The sequence below is a fragment of the Protobothrops mucrosquamatus genome, unplaced genomic scaffold (genome assembly GCF_001527695.2).
Source record: "Protobothrops mucrosquamatus isolate PMUCROS unplaced genomic scaffold, P.Mucros_1.0 scaffold42, whole genome shotgun sequence".
NCBI lineage: Eukaryota > Metazoa > Chordata > Lepidosauria > Squamata > Viperidae > Protobothrops > Protobothrops mucrosquamatus.
Window position 1 is genome coordinate 1,191,209 of NW_015386424.1, and position 21,733 is coordinate 1,212,941.

The window sequence follows — 21,733 nt, forward strand, 5'->3', positions numbered from 1 at the left end:
GGAGTCCAGCTATTCTCCAAAGCGTCTGAAGGCAGGACAAGGAGCAACGGGTGGAAGCTAACCAAAGAGAGAAGCAACCTAGAACTAAGGAGAAACTTCCTGACAGTTAGAACAATTAACCAGTGGAACAACCTGCCTCCAGAAGCGGTGAATGCGCCAACACTGGAAGTTTTTAAGAAGAAACTGGACAGCCATTTGTCCGAAATGGTATAGGGTTTCCTGCCTCATCAGGAGGTTGGACTAGATGACCTCCGAGGTCCCTTCCAACTTTATCATCATCATCATCATCATCATCATCATCATCATCATCATCATCATCATCATCATTATTATTATTATTATTATTATCTCAATATGTAAAGCGAACTGCCACATGAATCTGTAAATGAGATGTTATTAATCTATTGTAGGGCATCAAACTCACTTTTGGTATTTATAATAGTAAACAAATCCTTCCAATGCTTAACTCTACTTCTTTAACTGCAGAGATTTCCCAGTGAACGCTTCTATCTTTGAACTGTTTTAATAAATAAGTTGAGGGATATGAATTAATTATGGTTATAAGTTTATAAGGTTTATAAGGTTATAAATCAGCTGTAAATACACTGTCAAGGACCATAGCTTATATAGCTTTATCAGCCTGTTTATGATTAGTGTTCATTTACTCATTACCAAAACTAAATGGTGAAAAGAATTAGTTGAACATGTGGCTGATTGGAGTATAAGTGCTACTGAAATAGACTGACAGTAGCTAGAGTATAAAAAACTTAAACTTAAAAAACAGAAGGAGAAAAAAACTGATAGTAGACGAAAAAGGCTGCTTACAATTTAAAAAATGAAAATACTTATGAATTTTATTTTTCCCATATCATAAGAAAGCATGCCAACCAAGTTGTAAATCATGTTCCTCCAAATACAACAACCTTTTATTTCTAAGAGTTATCCATTCTTTTACCCATGTTACTACTGATGCTTGATAATATAAAACCCACTCTGGAAATATAATGGGAAAATTGTGATTCTGCCAAAATGGAAAAGTGTATTAAAGCAACAGTTATATCTGATACCCTCTTTCTTGAAATGCATTCTGTGACTCTGGGCTTGATGTACTAACTGGGGACAGAGATCCTAAACTGGCTTAAGGTTGGCCAATCCAGTAACACATGAGCACACACAAAGCTGGGCTTGTGTGGCACATTAACTGCTTTAAATATGATTTGTGGAATAAGAAACAATGATGGGGTTCATATGCCGCAGTAGGCCATGTCGTGGTATAAAGTAGGGCAGAGTTCCCCAACTTTTCAGGGTTGACGGCCTGGAGTGGAGGGAGGGGGGAAAGGATGATTTTGTGTGTGTGGGGTGAACGCATGCACATGCACGCACATGAACACCTGTTGCTTGTGCGTGTGGCCATGAGCCGCAAACACCTACAACGCTCGTGGCGATGCTTGTGCAAGTGGGACTGTGTGCGTGTGCACCGACCAGCCACTCATGCAGCCTGGTGGCTAATAGGCTGAGCTTGGTAGTGGGCCACCATCCACAGGCTGGGGGATCCCTGAAGTAGGGTTTCCCAAACTGTGGGATTTCCAGTGGTGGGATTCAAATATGTGAACAACTAGTTCTCTGTGTGGATGCCGCTTCCGGAAGTCCATTCTGGGGCTGAGCAACACAAAATTAGCTACCGGTTCTGCCGAAGTGGTACGAACCGGCTGAATCCCACCACTGGGTGTATCTCCCTTAGGGAGGTGCAGAGGTAGTCTGGGGAGGTGTGAAAAACTTTTTAGTTAAAAAGATAGTTCTCAACTTAAAACCATTCGTTTAGCGACCAAAGCTACAACAGCATTAAAAAAAGTGACTTAAGACCATTTTTTACACTTACGAATGTTGCAGCATCTCCATAGTCATGTGATCAAAATTAAGGCAATTGGCAACTGGCATATATTTATGACAGTTGCACTGTCCATGGATCATTTGATCACCATTTGCAACATTCCTGGCTGGTTTCTGACAAGCAAAGTCAATGGGGGAAGCTAGATTCACTTAATGACCATGATTCACTTAACAAACGCAGTGATTCTCTTAACAATTGTGCTAAAAAAAGGTCACATAATGGGGTACAATTCACGTAACAACTGCCTTGCTTAGCAATGGAAATGTTGGGGTCGATTGTGGTCTTAATCAAGGACTACCTGCATTGTTATAACAAATCTGCCTTTCCCAAAGATTTGTATTGTTTTCATTGTTCATTTGTGTTCATTTTGGCCTTTTTAAGGGGCAGCAGTAGCACCAGGGCTAACGTTTAGGCCCAGGCTTAACTGAATAACAGCACTGGAAGGGATCTGGGAGGTCTTCTAATCCAAACCTCTGCTCAAGCAGGTAATCCTATACCAAAAATGATCAGGGAGCTAAACATGTAATGAACAGTTGCTGGAATTGGGTATGTCTAGTTTAATGAAGAGAAGGACAAGGGGGGACATGATAGCAGTGTTCCAATATCTCAGGGGCTGCCATAAAGAAGAGGGAGTCAAGCTATTCTCCAAGGCGCCTGAAGGCAGGACAAGAAGCAACAGATGGAAACTAATCAAGGAGAGAAGCAACCTAGAACTAAGGAGAAACTTCCTGACAGTTAGAACAATTAATCAGTGGAATGACTTGCCAACAAGTGAATGCTCCAACACTGGAGGTTTTTAAGAAGAAATTGGACACCTATTTGTCTGAAATTGTATAGGGTTTCCTGCCTGAGCAGGGGGTTGGACTAGAAGATCTCCAAGGTCTCTTCCAACTCTGCTGTTCTATTTTGTTCTGTTCTGTTCTACTCTACTCTGCTCCAGACAAAGTGTTGTCCAATCTCTTCTTAAAAGCCTCCAATTTTGGGGCATCCACAACTTCTGGAGGCAGGTCATTTCACTGCTTAATTGTTCTTACTGTCAGGAAATTTCTCCTTAGTTTTGGTTGGTCTCTCCTTGATTAGTTTCCATCCATTGTTTCTTGCTCTGCCTTGAGGTGCTTTGAAGAATAGGCAGCTCCTCAAATATTGGAACTGCTATCATGTCACCCATAGACCTTCTCTTCATTAAACTAGACATACTCAATTTCTGCAACCGTTCTTTGTATTTTATAGTCTCCAGTTCACTAATATCTTTATTGCTCTTCTCTGCATTCTTAACATCTTTTTTATATCATGGCAAAAAAGTGATTTTTGACCTTATGGCCAAAGGCTTCTACTTCAGGCCCAGCCTTGGTGCTGCCACCAAGTGCTACTCTTCAGGGTAGCCTGGATTGGGGGGGGGGGAGAGAGCGGAGGGATAGAGAATAGTTTTCCTTTTGTCTTTCTGTGTGTATGTGTTGGAGTTAGTCAACTTAGGCATTTTCTGAATTTTTGACACACTGGACCCAAAAGGATCACCAACACTGATTTAACCAAAGGAATCTGAAGTGCACCAACCCTGCAAGATCAACTCTGGTGATGTAATCAGAAGCTGGGATGAGACTGGCTCTTCTTGGCCATTTCAGCTTGTGCTGAGCAAACCCCTCCATCTTCCGGGCATCTTTTCTCTGTGGCCATGTTGTCTTGGCTGCACAAGAATCTGGAGATCTGCTTTCCTCAGAAATACCTGACTGGAACTTTTTGAAGCACTTGGCCAGTGTTACAGCTGAAAAGCAGGACTGATATTCTCCTGGTCCATAGTGGTTCTTGGATGTGTAAGCCTGTAGGAGTGTATTGGGATCTTTTCCCTACTGAGGCTGCAGGCTGATTGGAGACATTGTGCAATGTGCATCATTTCCTCTTCTTTTCCTAACAGGCTGCTACAAACTTCAAGATGGAGACTGCGGAGTGCCAGTTGGGGTGGAAGATCTTGAACTCCCTTAAACATAGCCAGCGCCCAATTCAAAACAGATAGCACAGGGGTTTTCAAACTCGGTCCTTTTATGAGGAATTCTGGGAGTTGAAGTCTATAAATCATAAAAGGGTCGAGTTTGAAGACCTCAGATAGCAGGTTGCCTCGACATCACATCTGGACAGCAAGCAAGCGCACAGACGACCATTAGAAGTAAATCATGAAGTAACAGAGTAACAGTATATCTGCTGCCATCTCGCGGTTGCTTTAAATCACAACACGATTAAGCTGTTTGCTGAATTCCTCGGCCGAATGTTACGGAGTGGCAAGAAGAAACTGCAGCTCCACATCCAGCCACTTGGTGGCGCACAATCCTTTTAATAGTCGAAAGTGACAAGGCTAGACATATAGACCTACTAAAAATAGAGAGTAGCCATTCTACAACATGAACGGATTTCCCTGACTACGGAAGATGTAGTTTGTTGCCCTCATTTGCAATCATGGAACGCTTGTTCTCCACCTCTCTCCCCCAACCCCACAACTCTCAATATTGACATTTTGCATATTGCTTACATTTGGCCCACACGTACGCAGAACGCCACAACAGTTCTTCGGCCACTTGACACCCTTTGCGGAGATCGAGAAGAAATCGATGCAACGACGGCCTTCTTCCGGTTGCAACTCTCGCGAGAACGTCTCTCCCCGGAAGTCCCGTTGCCCCGTGCCATTCTGTCTTTCCGAACCGGGCGGGCACCGAGCGATCGCGCGGCCGCCATGGCGCTGTACAACTTCAGGAAGATTATGGTGGTTCCGTCCGCGAAGGTAAGGCCCGATCCGCTCCATCCCGGCTCCTCTGCCCCGCCGAGGCAGGCGCGATCCGCCGGGCTCTGCCGACCTGGGGAGCCCACGTGGCTCAGGAAGAGGCCGGAGCTGCTCCGCTTCTGGGGCGAATCCGATGCCGCCCTTAGCCCGAGAAGGCTTTACCTGTTGGAGATCTGCCTGCGGAGCCCGATGTGGTCAATGTTTTAATTCAAGGCGAATGCGGCTTTACTTGCCGCGATAGACGCGCCGATTGAAATCAAAGCCTTCTTAACTTGATTGGTAGAGTTCATTGAAGCTAGAAGAAGTATAGATAGTATGTATTCTAAAATAAAGGAATAAATCTGGGGTGAATTAAAAAAATACAATATAATTATTGATTTTTCTTCTTCTTCTTGTCCCATATCCGTTATCGGACGTTGGCGATCATGTTGGCGATCCTGTTTTTATCAGCAGCCGCACGAAAAAGTGCTGCTGAGTTTTGTCCAGACCGGTCCCTTAGATTTTGAAGCCACGATGTTCTTCTTCTGCCTGGATCTCGTTTGCCTTCAATCTTTCCCGGGAGGATTAAATGGAGTATGCCGTATTTTTCTGGGTGTCGCATCACATGTCCGAAATATTCTAATTTTCGTTTTTTAATTGTTTTGATGATTTCCCTTGGCTTTCCCAGGCGGCTTATCATCTCCTCATTTCTGATATTATTGATATCATATCATAATACTGAAAAGGATAGAAATTATCCAAAGTGTGTGTGTGTGTGTGTGTGTGTGTGTGTAATTTGCTTTTGAATTGTCCTGGAGAAGACACTAGACTCGAGAATCCCTTGGACTGCAAGGAGAATCAAATCAGGCAATCCTAAAGGAAATCAATCCTGGCTGTTCTTTGGAAGGAAGCTGAAGCTCAAATATTTTGGCCACCAAATGAGGACTCATTGGAAAAGATTGGGAAAGATTGAAGGCAAAGGGAGAAGGGGATGGAAGATGATGAGATGGTTAATGTCATTGACACAGTGAACATGAATTGGGCAAACTCTGGGAGATAGAAGTGTGCTATCTTCTTCTTGTGCCATGTCTGTTATTGGATGTTGGCGATCATGTTGGCGATCCTGTTTTTATCAGCAGCCGCATCCAAAAGTGCTACTAAGTTTTGTCTGCTGCTATGGTCCATGGGATTGCGAAGAGTTAGACATGACTTATTTCAGGAGCCCCCAACTTTTCGGGCACCAGGGATTGGTTCCATGGAAAGAGGTTTTTCCACAGATCAGAGGGAGCTTTGCTTGTTTGCTGGCATGCCAAGGACCGGTGCCAGTCCATGGACTGGGGATTGGGGACCCCGGACTTAGTGACTGAACAACAACAAATATATATACTAGAGTCATAGTTATTTTTTAGAATACCTATCGTAATGGCTCATAGTTTTAATTTCCTGTCCCAGAGATTGGACAAGATTGACACACATTTCTCCTCTTTGGGGCTGTTAATTTTTTGTTATATATCATTGAAAATAGCTGTTGCTACTTTTTCATCAGTTGTTATCTGTTCTTTATTTGCAGGACTTCATTGATTTAACATTGTCCAAGACCCAGCGAAAGACTCCTACGGTCATTCATAAGCATTATCAAATTCACAGAATTCGTCATTTCTATATGAGAAAAGTAAAATATACTCAACAAAATTATCATGACAGGCTTACTCAAATAATTATGGATTTCCCAAAGCTTGATGTAAGTGGCTTTTCAACTGAAACATATGTTCATTACATAAATGCAGTTATATGTTGTTTCTTGGAGGAAGCTTGTATATATGTGATCCTAGACTTACTACAGTTCGTTTAGTGACCGTTCAAAGTTACAACGGTACTGAAAAAAGTGACTTGTGACCATTTTTCACACTTACAACCATTGCAGTGTTCCCGTGGTCATGTGATCAAAATTCAGACGCTTGGCAACTGACTCTTTTATGACTGTTGCGTTGTCCTGGAGTCACGTGATCACCTTTTGCAACCTGCTAAGCAAAGTCAATGCAGAAGTCAGATTCACTTAACAACTGTGGCAAGAAAGGTGAAATGGGGCAAAACTCACTTAACAAATGTCTCACTTAGCAACAGAAATTTTAGGCTCAGTTGTGGTCATAAGTTGAGGACTGCTTGTATTTTAGAAGTATGGGGACTAAGGTAGTGCTAAAACATTTCTGTACTGCTGTCAAGTCATTAGGAGTTGAGTTTGATGAGAAGGAATCTTAAACTTTATGATGGGAGGGTGGGGGTAAAATTACTATAAACAGCTTGGTATTTAGTAGACGTCAGCGGATCTTATTTAATGAACATGTTAAAATGCTCTATGGATGCAATTATTAATTTTTCATTGTACTTACAAAGGATTGGCAGTGGTTGGGTTCTGGTATTCTCTGAAAATATAACCACACTTTACTTACGCAGTTCCTGGCAAAACAAATAACAATGAATTAATTTGTCATTCTTGAAACTTATATATCATTAGATAAATCTGGATTGATTGATCTACTTTTTTTTAAAGCAGCTTCTGTCCATGTCATAAATTACTTTTTGAGCTTTCCCTAATTTCATGATCAGGGATCACATTTTCCTTGGGTTTTCATAGAATTAGCTTTGCAATCCTTTGAATCCTGGCTGAAAGTCCTCAAGACCAATTCTTTGAGACCTGGTTATTCTAATGGGTTTGGGTTTGGGAATTGTTATCACAAAGGTGCCTATTATAGTACGTAGGGATGTTTATTTAGTCTAGAGGTCTTCAAACTTGGCCCTTTTATGAGTTGTGGACTTCAACTCCCAGAATTCCTCAGCCAGTGTACCTGGTTGAGGAATTCTGGGAGTTGAAGTCCACAAGTCATAAAAGGGCCAAGTTTGAAGACCCCTGGTTTACTCCTTTGCCACAAGTTGATTATAATTGTAATACTTTTCTTTCTTTTGCTTTTTTATACATTGTTTTTAATCCTGGAGATGGTTTTACTCTAAATCTCTATAGATTAGATTATTAATATATAATCTAATTAAAAATTAAATGGAATTGTGTATATTTTATTGATAAATTATTAAATATATCATTGATTTTGATACTCTATTTTTGTTGATTTCAGGATATTCATCCCTTTTATGCAGATTTGATGAATGTACTCTATGATAAAGATCATTACAAGCTAGCTTTGGGGCAAATAAATATTGCCAAAAATCTGATTGACAAGTAAGAGAATTTCACTATGTACATATTTAAATGTGTTATATTTATATCCCATCTTACTTCTGGAAGTTCACCTGATGACATGAAGGATTCCCCAGTCAATGTTTTTTTTATAGCAATAATTGTGTGCAGTTGGTAGGGAGAGAATGGCCTGAAGTCACCCAGTAAATTCTATACTCAAGTGGAGATAGGACTTTGGTCTCTCAACTTGCAGTTCCAACACATGTTATACTAAATAATGATTTGCTGAATTATGACTTATTGAATAAAGAGTACCGTAATTGGCAATGTTTATCTTAGCAATTTCAAGACTGGCTGAGGAATTCTGGGAGTTGAATTCCACCCATCTTAAAGACTGAGAAATACTTGAGTTCAGGAAAAAAATGAAATCAAAGTCAAAATATATTACGATTTACTGTGACAGATGAACTGAATTTTAATATTCTGTTCTAGCTATCATTCTTTGTCCTCAGTGTGCTGTTAAGTGAAATAAAATGGAAACACAGTTAATAAACATTCTCCTAGCTAATAGAATATAGATTTGATACCTGGTTTTGTGACCTAGTGTTGCGAAAGATTATGTGCGTTTGATGAAATATGGAGATTCCCTCTATCGATGCAAACAATTGAAGCGTGCAGCCTTGGGGCGGATGTGCACCATAATCAAAAGACAGAAGCAGAGCCTGGAATATTTAGAACAAGGTATGTCAACTGTAGAAATTTACTATTTATTTATTGAACAAATTTATATGGCTGTCTAATCCCTACATAGGTAATTCCGGGCAGCTTACAACATTTAAAAGATCCCATTCCACTCCATCCCCCATGGCAGCAACATTTAAAAGATCCCATTCCACTCCATCCCCCATGGCAGCAACATCACAAATCAACCACTTAATTGGCTCTATCTCCATTTGTTATCTCTAGGCTTGCTGACAAAACAATGTTTTTAGGGCTCTTTGGAAAATCAACAGTGGAGGGGGGCAACCATACCTTGCAGGAATGATGTTCCATAGAGAAGAGGCTACCACCGAAAAGGTCCTTTTTCATGGTCCAACGAGATGTTCTTCCCTAATCAATGGCTACGGGTTTCCCTCCTAGTGGAACCAAGAAGAAGGGGGGTGCCTCCTCCTATGGAACATCATCCCTGTAGAGATAAGCTCCCACATCGATGTTCTTTCTCAAAGCTCTGAAGATATTGTTCTGCCAACGGGCCTGGAGGCCTTAGTGTGATATGGACACCATCAAGGGGCTTGTCTGATTGTTGTTACTGGGGTTGAGGAATTGTTTTCCTTTTGTATTGCAGTTTTATTCTTTAAGCCGCCCAGCGGTCCTTCAAATATGAAATGAGACAACTGAATGCATTGGGTGGGTTAACCTAAAATGTCATGCTGCTAAAGCATAATTTAAAACCATAACGAATGAATGAATATTTAGTACTCTAATAGCTGAATTCATACAAAATCAAAGTACAATATCTAAACCATACTTTTGTGTCCTTTTTAAAAATTTCAGTGCGACAGCATTTATCACGATTGCCAACTGTTGATCCTAATACACGAACTCTCCTGCTGTGTGGATACCCCAACGTTGGGAAATCAAGTTTCATAAATAAGGTTTGTAGATACGCCTTGCATCAGAGTCACACTAAATCGGAATGTAACAATGAGCATTGAGTAAACGCAAGTAATTTCTTAGCACTGTATTTAGAATTTCAGGCATAGTTGGTCCTATTGATATATCGTTTCCTAAACTGTGAGAAAATACATGTTAGAGTTGTTAATAATAGTTTTACATCTTAATCTTTTTGTAAGATATAGTCTTACAAGAATATAAGAAAAAAAATCTCCATTTTCCTGTCTTCTGAAAAAAATATTTTTATTCTGTTTTACCTCAGTTTAGGAACATTTCTCATGATTTTAACTGATGGTTGGGATTCAGAACGGGAATTGTGTCATGAATGAGACCCTTTTATGTTTTAGGTAACAAGAGCCGATGTAGATGTGCAGCCATATGCATTTACCACAAAATCTTTGTTTGTGGGACACATGGATTACAAATATTTGCGTTGGCAGGTAAAAACTATCTCTTAGTTAATTGTTCCTATTTAGGGTAGGGGGTTTTTTTGCCTGCAGCATCTTGGAAACTCAAGTTTTTGGGATCTTTGCTTAGGCTTTAAATTATTGTTATTATTTACTTGATATTGATTTTCATGTATTACAGGTAGTCCTGTTGGAAATTTGAAATAGGGTCATGAGTATTTTTGGAGGGGTGTGTGTGTGTTGGAACTTCAAGTGGTCCTTAAGTGACCTGATGTAATTTGAGTATTATCTGCATTTGTACGGGCAGCCCTCAACTTACAACCACAATTGAGCCTAAAATTTCCGTTGCTAAATGAGACAGTTGTTAAAGGAATTTTTATGACCTTCTTGCCACAGTTAAGTCAATCACTGCAGTTGTTAAGTGAATCTGACTTCCCTAGTGACTTTCCTTGTCGGAAGGCTGTAAAAGGTGATCACATGATCCCGGGATGATGCAACCATCACAAATACATGCCAGTTGCTAAGCATCTGAAATCTGATCGTATAAATGTGGGGATCCTGCAAGGGTCGTAAGTGTGAAAAGTGGCACAAGTCACTTTTTTCAGTGCCATTGTAACTTCAAATAGTCATTAAATGAACTGTTGTATGTCAATGACTATCTATATTGTAAATCAGTGGCCCCCAACCTTTTGGGCACCAGCGTCAGATTCCATAGATAGAGGTTTTTCCGTGAACTGGAGGGGGGGGGCGGTTTCGCATGCTGCCTTCATCCCGTGGATGGGGCTTCACTTGTTTGCATGGCCCAGTTTTTGGCATGCTGCGGCCTGATGCTGGTCAAACAGACAGGGTTGGGGACCCCTGTTATAAATCACCTTGCTAGTGCCCTACTTTCATTTGAGATGGTGTCTCAGATGGGGCTCTCTATTTTACTTTGCTTTACTTTGTTTTTGTTTGTTGGACCAGCTCTCTTAATTTTTGTCTGTTTCATTGCAGGTCATAGATACTCCTGGTATTTTGGATCATCCTTTGGAAAATAGAAACACCATCGAGATGCAGGCCATAACTGCACTTGCCCATCTCCGATCTGCTGTGCTCTATGTCATGGATATCTCAGAACAGTGTGGCCATAGCTTGGAGGAACAGCTGGCACTTTTTGAGAATATTAAGCCATTGTTTGCCAACAAGGTGTTTGGGGTTTTACCCCTTTACGTTTTAAAGCTTCTTGTTTTTTGTTAAAAAACCCAAGCTGGCTTACACAATGTGTGGTTTTCTTTCTCTGTTTTATTTTAGCCTCTAATTATTGTAGCCAATAAATGTGATGTGAAAAGGATTTCTGAACTTTCAGAAGAGAATCAGGTGAGTAGTTTTCAGAAGTGATGATTACACAGCCAAATGCATGTTCGTGTCCTGGTTGGCTACCATTATTATTATTTTTAATCTGGGTATTGTTGCATTTTTTTTCTTTTTTCTTTGAGTGCCTCACTCCCAAATCACTGAGGTCTGCATAAGAGTCCATGCTGGACTCTTAACCTTAACTCTTAAGGTATCCTTATACATTACATTTTTTTTAAAAAGCAGATACCATTTGCGTTCCCGATTACTATTGCGGCCTAGGCATCAATCACTCAGTAATAATATCTATTTTGTTGCTCTAGCCCAGGGGTAGGCAACCTTGGCTCTTTTATGACTCGTGGACTTCAACTCCCAGAATTCCTGAGCCAGCATGGCTGGCTCAGGAATTCTGGGAGTTGAAGTCCACGAGTCATAAAAGAGCCAAGGTTGCCTACCCCTGCTCTAGCCAAACAGTCCCTTCATTGCAACTTTCTGTACTTTTCAGGTAGCAGCTGATTGTCTCTCCCTTTCAATTTATTTATATCCGGCCTTTATTACTTTACAAATAATTCAACACCTTCTCATATTTTCCCCTCCCATTCTGCATCTTTCTTTGCTGATGAGCAGAGTTCATCTTGCAAATATCTACCCAAGTACTGAAAGATTCATATTTTGTAACATTAATGGAATATGAAATAATAACACCCACTCTTAACCTTTCCTAATAACCAGTCTGTTTCAGATTGTATGTACCAAAAGTCATTTTTTTCTTTATCATGGAAATATTGTTAATTAAACCGACATATCGAAAAAATATGTTTATATACAGACACGGACACATACAACTTCCTGTATACAAGTGTGTGCAGCTTTGAGATTGCTCTGTACTCAAATACCAGTGATTAAGATGGTATTTGCATACTTTGGGGATGTGTGTGCACATAATTAATTTTACCAAATGCTTTCTTTTATCATCTTTCAGAAAATATTTGCTGAATTAGAAGCTGATGGACTTCCTGTGATTGAGACAAGCACTATGACAGAAGAAGGTGTTATTCAGGTTAAAACTGAAGTGAGTGTATATGTGTATAATAAATATCTACATTGGTTTCAATCCACTTCTGCTTCTCCAAAGACTATTTTGCAGCTTGCTTTAAAATATTGCATTAAAAAAACAAAAACAATTTTTTGCTTGATCTTTGTGCTGTCATGGAATCCTCCTGTTAATCAGATGCTGTGTTCTATTTGCTTTCCCTTGTTCTGATATTTGCAGCAGATGCTAATGTTAGTTTTCTCCTCTATCTATCTATCTATCTATCTATCTATCTATCTATCTATCTATCCATCCATCCATCCATCCATCCATCCATCCATCCATCCATCTACACACACACATACACATACACATATATACACACATATTTATTTATGGGCTTGTATGATGTGGGTGGTTGAATTTCCCATATCATTGTGTATAATCAAAAAAGTTCTCTTTTTTTAAAAAAAAATCAATATCCTCTATTTATCAATTGCTGGAAATTGCTTGCAGCAATTCATCATCAGTCTCCAGAGTGGGAAAAATATTTTTCTTCATCTGGTCATTAGAAAGTACAGGCAATCCTCGACTTACGACCACAATTGAGCTAAACATTTCTGTTGCTAAGTGAAACAAAAAGTGAGTTTTGCCCCATTTTCTGACCTTTCTTGCTGCAGTTGTTAAATGAATCACTGCAGTTACTAAGTTAGTAACATGGTAGCTAAGTGAATCTGGCTTCCCCATTGACTTTGCTTGTCAGAAGGTCACAAAAGTGGATCACATGGCCCCAGGACACTGTGAATGTCATAAATATGAACCAGTTGCCCAGCATTGTTAAGCAGATGCTGCAGTTGTTTAGCAAGTCCATTGATCGTTATAGGGCAGAGCTCCCCAAACTTTCTGGCTTGGTGGCCCGGAAGGAAAGGGAGCAGCAGCGAAATATGCGCGCATGTGCAAATGGGCGCATGCACAATGGTGGCGCACATGTGCGTGCATGTGCAAGCAAGTTGCGTGCACCCATGGCGTGCACGTTGGTGCGTGCATGCACAGGCAGGCCATTGGCACGTGTGCGCATACACAAACGACCCACTAGTGCCCGTGTAACGCTGGCGTTGGTGCTAGCTTCCCCTTGCATGCGCAAATGGGGCCGCTAGCATCCATGCAACGGTGTTACTGTGAGTTGTGGGGGCTCGCCAGCTATTCGTGGGGCCTGGTGGCCAAGAGTCCATGGCCCAGTACTGGGCCGTGGACCATAAGTTGGGGGCCCCTGCTATAGGGTATTCTTTTCCAGAAACTGGAAGTAAAACCAGTTTTTAGGGGAAAAAATATCGTAAATTGCAGTCACCTGACCATGGAATGCTTCAATCAGCAATGGTTGGCAGGTATCCAAAATGTGGTCATGTGATGCAGGGAGGCAGAGACCATAATTTTAGAACTGGCTTGTATGTAGCTTTTGGGGGTGGGGTTTCTACTGTTAATTCTGAACGATCACTATGCCCCTGGTTATAAATCGAGGATTGTCTGGATGTCCAGATCAATGTTAATGCTTTACGCCTAAGTTCAAAATTTCTTGAATTAATATTTTGTTACTATTTTCAGGCTTGTGACAGATTGTTGGCCCATCGCGTTGGCACCAAAATGAAAGGAAACAAAGTGAATGATGTACTGAACAGGCTACATTTAGCTCTTCCAACAAAAAGGGACAACAAGGTGTGGTGTCTCTGTGTGTGATTGTATCTCATTACCTCTATTACATATATACCCACCAGTTTTCCTATGTTCATGCCCTCCAGGTATATTCAGACCACATCTGGCAGAATTTCCTGCAAGAATTTCCAGTTAAAGGCATTAGGGTGGATGGATCTTTTATGCCTTGGGAAAAAAAATCTGAATATTTGTCAGCTTACAGACTGAAAGAAAAGAATGATGATGTTCTCCCCCTCAGTAACCTAATACAACGATCCCCAACCTTTCTGGCTGCGGACTGGCAGGAGCAGTCGGCGGTGGGGTGTCCACTACTTTTGCAAATGGAGCTTTGTGTGCTTGCCCGCTGCTTATGTGGCCAGGTTCCTGATGAGGCATGACCCGGGGATTGAGGACCCATGAACCTTATGCATACCGTGTTTCTCCAAAAATAAGACACACTCCAAAAATAAGACCTAGTTTGATTTTTACACATGCGCCCAATGTAAGCCCTATATATAAAATAAGACCCCACCCAGTCCATTGCACCTGGTTGCACGAGATGGGGTGAGGTGTACTGGTAAAAATCAAGCTAGGGCAGGGATAGGGGGTGGAACTGCTCCACTTGCCCTGCACCCACTTACTTTAGGACAGTTGCAGCCAACTTCCCATGCCCTGGTATCTCCCACTGTTTTGCTGGCAGAGGCCTTCAGGATAGGCCTCTGATGGAGAAATGGAGGCCAGAGGGCACAACGTGCATCAATCTAGAGTTCATTTCTTGGCTGCAGAGGCCTTTCCGAAGGCCTCTGATGGCAAAATGGAGGCGGGGGGTGGGGTGCCATGTGTGTCAATCCGGAGCCCGTTTCTTGGCTGCAGAGGCCTTTCCCGAAGGCCTCTGATGATGAAACGGAGGCCGGGGGATGCCATGCACGTCAGTCCGGAGCCCCTGGCTGCAGAGGCCTCTCCTGAAGGCGTCTGCCAGCAAAACAGGCGGGGGGGGCAACACGCGTGAGCGTTGGCAAGTGGCGACAGCAGAAGTGGGCCGGTAAGGCATGCATATATTCATGTTGTGTTTCATTTCTGTCTCTTAGGAAAGGCCCCCTTTTATTCCGGAAGGAGTCTTGTTGCGCAGGAAGTACATGGAAGTTGACGGCCCGAAAAAGAAATTGGTAAGTATCTTAGGAAAGATCTCCACATTTTAAGGGTATAAAAGAAACAATTATTTATTTATTTATTTATTTGATTTGATTTGATTTGATTTGATTTGATTTGTATCCCACCCTTCTCCTTACCGGACTCAGGGCGGCTGACAGCCTTATAAAACCAATATTACAGTAAATATCAAATTAAAACCAGATTAAAAGGAAATATTTGTAATGGCCTAATAATTAAAATTTCCCTTAAAAACCCCACTAAAATTCCCTAGGCCAATCCCGCTTGTTGGAAAAGCCATGTCTTTAGGGCGCGGCGGAAGCAGGGGATATCCGGGATCACCCGGATCTCTGGGGGTAGTTCGTTCCAGAGGGTGGGGGCTCCCACCGAGAAGGCCCTCCCCCTGGGGGTCGCCAGCCGGCACTGGCTGACGGCACCCTGAGGAGACCCACTCTGTGGGAGCGTACCGGCCGATGGGAGGTAATCTGTGGCAGAAGGCGGTCTCGGAGATATCCAGGTCCGATGCCATGGAGCGCTTTGAAGATGATGACCAACACCTTGAAGTGCACCCGGAAGGCCACCGGCAACCAGTGCAGCTCGCGCAGCAGCGGTGTTACATGGGAGCGACGAGTCCCTCCCAACACCGCCCGCGCGGCCGCATTCTGGACCAATTGGAGCCTCCGGGTGCTCCTCAAGGGGAGCCCCATGTAGAGAGCATTACAGTAGTCCAGGCGGGAGGTGACGAGGGCATGAGTGACTGTGCGCAGGGCGTCCCGGTCCAGAAAAGGTCGCAACTGGTGTATCAGGCGTACCTGATAAAACGCCCCCCTGGTCACGGCCGACAACTGGTCTTCCAGCGTCAGCCGCTGGAATTTATTTTATTTCGCACCTCTATTTTTTTTTTAAACAGCTCAACATAGAAAACATATCTAATATCTCTTTCCTCCTCCTTTTCTCCAAAACAACAACAATCCTATGAGATAAGTTGGGGTGAGAGACAGAATGACTGGCTCAAAGTCATCCGGCCTTAGGCTTTTATGCCTAAGGCAGGACTAGAACTCACAGTCTTCTGATGATTGGCCCAAAGTCACCCAGTCGAATTTCATGCTTAAAGCAGGGACTAGAACTCACAATCTCCCAGTTACTAGCCTAATGCTACAACCACCAGACTAATCTGTCCCTTTATGCAATTTTTTTTTTGATTTTGTGAAATTTATAAGAAACTTTTACTAATGATGCATCTTTGCTGCAGGAGAAAGACTTGGAAATGGAAATGGGAGATGATTATATATTGGATCTTAAGAGTAAGTATCAAGGCTTACCTTTCTGTTAAGAAATTCAGCTGGATTCAGGTTGCAGCCTTACACAACAGATTGCTCTATTAGATTATTCTTTTTTTGTAAATAGCTAAAGCAGAAACAAATAAAAAGAAACCACACAGGTTATGGTAAGCCTCATAATTACTAGGCTTATATTTTTTTCCTTTGTATCACTAAGATCCATTCCCTTTTTCATATTCTGTTAAGAATGGTACCAGGTTATAGGTAGAAATTACCCCTAACTAATGTAGAATTCTATTCTATCGGCAGTTTAGACCAGGGGTAGTCAACCTTGGCTCTTTTATGACTCGTGGACTTCAACTCCCAGAATTCCTGAGCCAGCTTAGCTGGCTCAGGAATTCTGGGAGTTGAAATCCACGAGTCATAAAAGAGCCAAGGTTGACTACCCCTGGTTTAGACCATATATAGTTCAAGCATGTATTTCAAATCTATACTTTTGTCTAATGTTGATATTCTTCAGAATTTAAGGAATGTTGTCAGTTGAAACAAATAAGAGCTCCATTATGTGTAACTTATTACCAGCATGTAATTTATTACTTTAGAACAGGGGTGTCAAACTGCCGGCCTGCGGGCCGGATGTGTCATGCAGAAGCCGCGCCCACACCATTGCTTGCAATGGCAAAACCGTCCTGATACGTTGTGCAACGTCATGTGACGTCGTGAATTTGACATGTCTGCTTTAGAATGACTTTTTCTTATTAAATGGCTATCAACTGAATAAAATTTGCAGGAGTTTTAGAATTGCACAAATAAAACTCCTTCATTTTCTCCCTGTTTTAGAATATTGGGATCTGATGGATCCATCTGAAAAATATGATGTAGTACCTGAGATTTGGGAAGGTCATAACATAGCTGATTACATTGATCCAGACATCATGCAAGTAAGTATTAAACTACTGATAGTATATTAGATGAAAAAAAAATGTAGATGTTCTGATACTGACCGTAGATTTTATAAGCACAGATTTCTTTATTTTTCTTCATGGTGTTGTGCAAGTGGTTTCAAATTCAAAATTTTCTCTTTCCAGTTCTGCTTTATCCTCAGAATGCATTGCGTAAATCACTTTGGGACAGTTGTGAGCTCAAACCAGTCCTTGAAACAGCTATGCAATTTAATCTATGCTAAAATCATATTTAAATGTATATTGCCATAACCAGGGGTAGGCAACCTCGGCTCTTTTATGACTCATGGACTTCAACTCCCAGAATTCTGGGAGTTGAAGTCCATGAGTCATAAAAGAGCCGAGGTTGCCTACCCCTGCCATAGACAGTCTTTCTACCTGAAATAAATCCTATCGGCTCTCTAGCTTGGCACAGGAAGGGAGAATTTACTATGTGAATTACCTGAAAGGCAGTGGTGGTCTATAAGGAAGTACACAATAGAAATCCATTTCTAATGTATTGAGTGTGGCATCTTTCTAGAAATTGGAACAGCTGGAGAAAGAAGAGGAGCTAAAGGAAGCAGCTGGAGAATATGAAAGTGATTCGGAAAGCGAAGATGAAGAAATGATGGGAATCAGGCAGTTGGCACAACAAATTCGTGAGAAGAAGAAACTGAAGATCCTGGAATCAAAGGAGAAAAACATACATGGGCCCAGGATGCCTAGAACAGCTAAAAAGGCAAGTATAAAAATACTTGGGTGAGAATTCGGTGGGATGTGAGTGCACTTGTCTTGGGCAGAAGGAAGTTGGACTGGGAAAGAAATAAGGATTCCAGCAAATATCTTAAAGGTGGTCAGGTAGTCCTCAAGTTACAATCATAATAGAGTCCATCCATTTTACCAATTTTACAACCTTTTGTTTGCAATGATCATTAAATATATTGCTTTCATTGTTTATTTGTGTTCATTTTTGTGTTAGGGTTTTTAAAGGAGGTGTGTACCACATGAAGGTTACACTAAAGGGACATAGGTTGGCAAACGGTTTAGGAGCCCCTAGTATAGAGTGATGTGTGAATCAAATGTTGTGATTGAGTCATTATATTTATTCATTTCCATCCCCATTTAAAGCATTTAGAGATCACAGAATCAATCTCTTAACAATTAGTACCCCAAAGGAGACACTCAAGGACCTGCCAGTTTTTTCCATGGTAATAATAATTGATTGCTGAGTGTTGCCTGACTCCCAATCGCTCTTGGCAGATCACCACAATCAAAGAAATTACAATAAAATCAATATAAAATGCAGTGAAGGGTCTTGCTCTCTCTTGTCAAAAGCCTGGATGAGGAGCCAGGTCTTCAGCACTCTTCTGAACAATGGTGGGGAAGGGATTCAGATCGCTAGGAGAACCTGATTCTGGAGGGCAGGACTGCTTCACTCCTGGAGCTCCAAGAGATGGCATTGCTTAATTCAATGAAGGTGAAGCTTTGACATGTGTCAAAGTTGACACGCCAGTGTTTATGCCACTCCTGACAACTATTCTTGAAAGCATGAGCTTTGATAGCGTTCTTTCATGATTTGGGGACGCTGTGGAGGCCGAGTGAGAATGGGGTGTGTTCTTGGGTAGCCTGTGGAAGCCATGCAAGGTGGCTGTGGTCTGCTCTAGCAGCCTCTGGCGCCTCTGAAAATCAGGCCAGAATGCGGGTGTGCTTTCAGACGGTTTTCAGAGGCTCTGGAGAGCATAGAAAAGCATTCTCCAAAGCCACTTCGAGAACAAAGGTCTCTTGTGACCCAGAGCAGCCTTCAGTAGGCCTCAGGATCTTGTCAACAGAAGGAAAACATCCCCTGAAGGCAAGTAATGTTCAGCAGATTCTGGAGAGCCTTTGACCGTTGAGGGCAATCACACCAAAGTTACATCCGTACTGAAAAAGTGGCTTATGACCTTTTTTCACACTTAAACCATTACTACCTCCCCATAATCATGTGATCAATATTCAGAAACTTGGCGACTGGCATATACAGCCAGTCCTCAACCTACGACCACAATTGAGCCCAAAATTTCTTTTGCTACATGAGATATTGTTAAGTGAGTTTGCCCTATTTTATGACCTATCTTGCCCCAGTTGTTAAGCAAATCACTGCAATTGTTAAGTGAGTCTGGCTTCCCCATTGATAAGATAAGATAAGATAACCTTTATTGTCATTTTTATACTGTGGGCACAATGGCACACATCAAAAATGAAATTTAGTTGCCCGCTCTCAAAGTGAAACACATACATGACACACACCTAAACATACTATGAATAACATATGTATAGTTTGAGTTTGGCTGTCTGAAGGTTGCAAAAGGTGACCACATGACCCCAGGACACTGCAATGTCATAAATATGAACCAGTTGCCGAGCATCTGGATTTTGATCATAGGATCATGGGGATCCTATAGTCATGTGAAGAAAGATCATAAGCCACTTTTTTCAGTGACTTCAGTTTAATTTTGAACAGTCACTAAACAAATTGTTGAAAGTTGAGGGCTACCTGTATTTATGACAGTTGCACTGTCCTGGATATCATGTAATCACCCTTTATGATTTTCCCGTCCAGCTTCCAACCAGCAAAGTCAGTGGGGTAAGCCAGATTCACTTAATGACCAATTAACTTAACAATTGCAATGATTCACTTTACTATGGCAAGAAAGGCTATAAAGGGAGGCTTAGCCAATCTCATTGTACACATGTTGTACTTTGACAATAAAGGTTGATTTGATTTGATTTGATTTGAAATACCTTTCCATAGTTGTTAAGTGAATCACTAGTGATTCAAATAAAATTCACTTAACAACTGTCTTGCCTTGCAATAGAAACTTTGTACTCAATTATTGTAAGTTGAGGATTCCCTGTAGTCCATCTAACTCCAGTGTATTTTTAGTGATCACTATCAGCTAAACAAGCATTTAGATAGGAGTGTTTTAAATAAATGACTAATTCACCCAGTTTTCCCTAAAGATTAAGCTGGTTAGAGATTTTAGTACGAAGACCACTGTATCTGGAGGCCTACAAATTAGGAAAGGTGAACATAAACCACAATTCTTTTCCATTTCAAACATGGTTACCTACAATTCTTCTGCATTTCAAACATGGTTGCATTCTATTTTTGAATTCTTTGCTAAGTTAAGAATTTTGTTAATTAAAAAAGAGCAATAGTACAACTTCCTAGATTTACTGTCTCTTTTAATTAACAAAATTCATAAGGCAGAAAACATCCAACCTACTTTTGTCCTCCTGTTTTCCTTAAAATAACCCTGTAAGGTGGGCTGAAAGAGAATGACTGGCCCAAAGCCAGCTAGCTGGCTTTCCTGGCTAAGTCAGAGCTTAGAAGAACTGAGGAAGCTTCTTGAACGAGAAGTGAAACATTTTAAGGGGGGGGAACCAATAAAATCCAGTTGCCTTTGGGAAAAGCAAGGGTCATGAGTTCAAGCCCTGACTTAGCTAGGAAAGGCATCTGAGTGACCTTGGGCTAGTCACTCTTCAGCCCAACTTACCTCAAAGATATTGTTGTAAGGAAAATAGGAGAAGGAAAATATGTTGGATATATTTGCTGCCTTGAGTTATTTATAAATAATAAAGGTGGGATAAAAGTGAATGAATGAATAAATAGGAACATCCTCCTACATTTGCTATCTTTTTTAAGTGACAAAATTCTTAATTTTGCAAAGAATTCAAAAACAAGATGTAACCATGTTTGAAGTAGAGAAGAATTGTGGTTTATGTTTACTTCCCTAATTTACAGGCCTGCAGATACGCTAGTCTTCCTTCTAAAATCTAACCTTTAGGAAAAACTAGGATTTCTTGGTTTTTGTCCTGGCAATGTGCACAAAAAGAACTGAAAAGTGCACAAAAAAGAACAGAAGAACAGAGGTGGAAGGGGCCTTGGAGGTCTTCTAGTCCAACCCCATGCTCAGCCAGGAAACCCTATACCATTTCAGACAAATGGTTGTCCAAAATGTTTTCAAGGAAAAAAACCAAGAATGTCCAGTTCTTGTAATACCACTATACAATGCCTTGGTAATGCCACACCTGGAATACTGCATCCAGTTTTGGTCACCACAATGTAAAAAAGATGTTGAGACTCTAGAAAGAGTACAGAGAAGAGCAACAAAGATGATTAGGGGACTGGAGGCTAAAACATATGAGGAAAGGTAGCTGGAATTGGGTATGTCTAGTTTAATGAAGAGAAGGACGAGGGGGGACATGATAGCAGTGTTCCAATATCTCAGGGGCTGCCACAAAGAAGAGGGAGTCAAGCTATTTTCCAAAGCGCCTGAAGGCAGGACAAGAAGCAACGGATGGAAACTAATCAAGGAGAGAAGCAACCTAGAACTAAGGAGAAACTTCCTGACA

General features: G+C 41.3%; 1 protein-coding gene across 1 annotated transcript in view; it reads left to right on the forward strand.

The window, feature by feature from the left end:
* Positions 1-4,554: 4,554 nt before the first annotated feature.
* The window catches only part of GTPBP4 (GTP binding protein 4), a 19,618-nt gene continuing 2,439 nt past the window's right edge, over positions 4,555-21,733 (forward strand). Inside the window, exons 1-14 of the mRNA XM_015811494.1 lie at positions 4,555-4,661; positions 6,211-6,381; positions 7,772-7,875; positions 8,438-8,574; positions 9,388-9,488; positions 9,855-9,947; positions 10,908-11,099; positions 11,205-11,270; positions 12,229-12,318; positions 13,882-13,992; positions 15,057-15,134; positions 16,370-16,421; positions 17,238-17,338; positions 17,880-18,077. Coding sequence (XP_015666980.1) covers positions 4,614-4,661; positions 6,211-6,381; positions 7,772-7,875; positions 8,438-8,574; positions 9,388-9,488; positions 9,855-9,947; positions 10,908-11,099; positions 11,205-11,270; positions 12,229-12,318; positions 13,882-13,992; positions 15,057-15,134; positions 16,370-16,421; positions 17,238-17,338; positions 17,880-18,077 — 1,542 coding nt within the window. The 5' untranslated portion in view covers positions 4,555-4,613. The remainder of the gene's footprint in view (positions 4,662-6,210; positions 6,382-7,771; positions 7,876-8,437; positions 8,575-9,387; positions 9,489-9,854; positions 9,948-10,907; positions 11,100-11,204; positions 11,271-12,228; positions 12,319-13,881; positions 13,993-15,056; positions 15,135-16,369; positions 16,422-17,237; positions 17,339-17,879; positions 18,078-21,733) is intronic.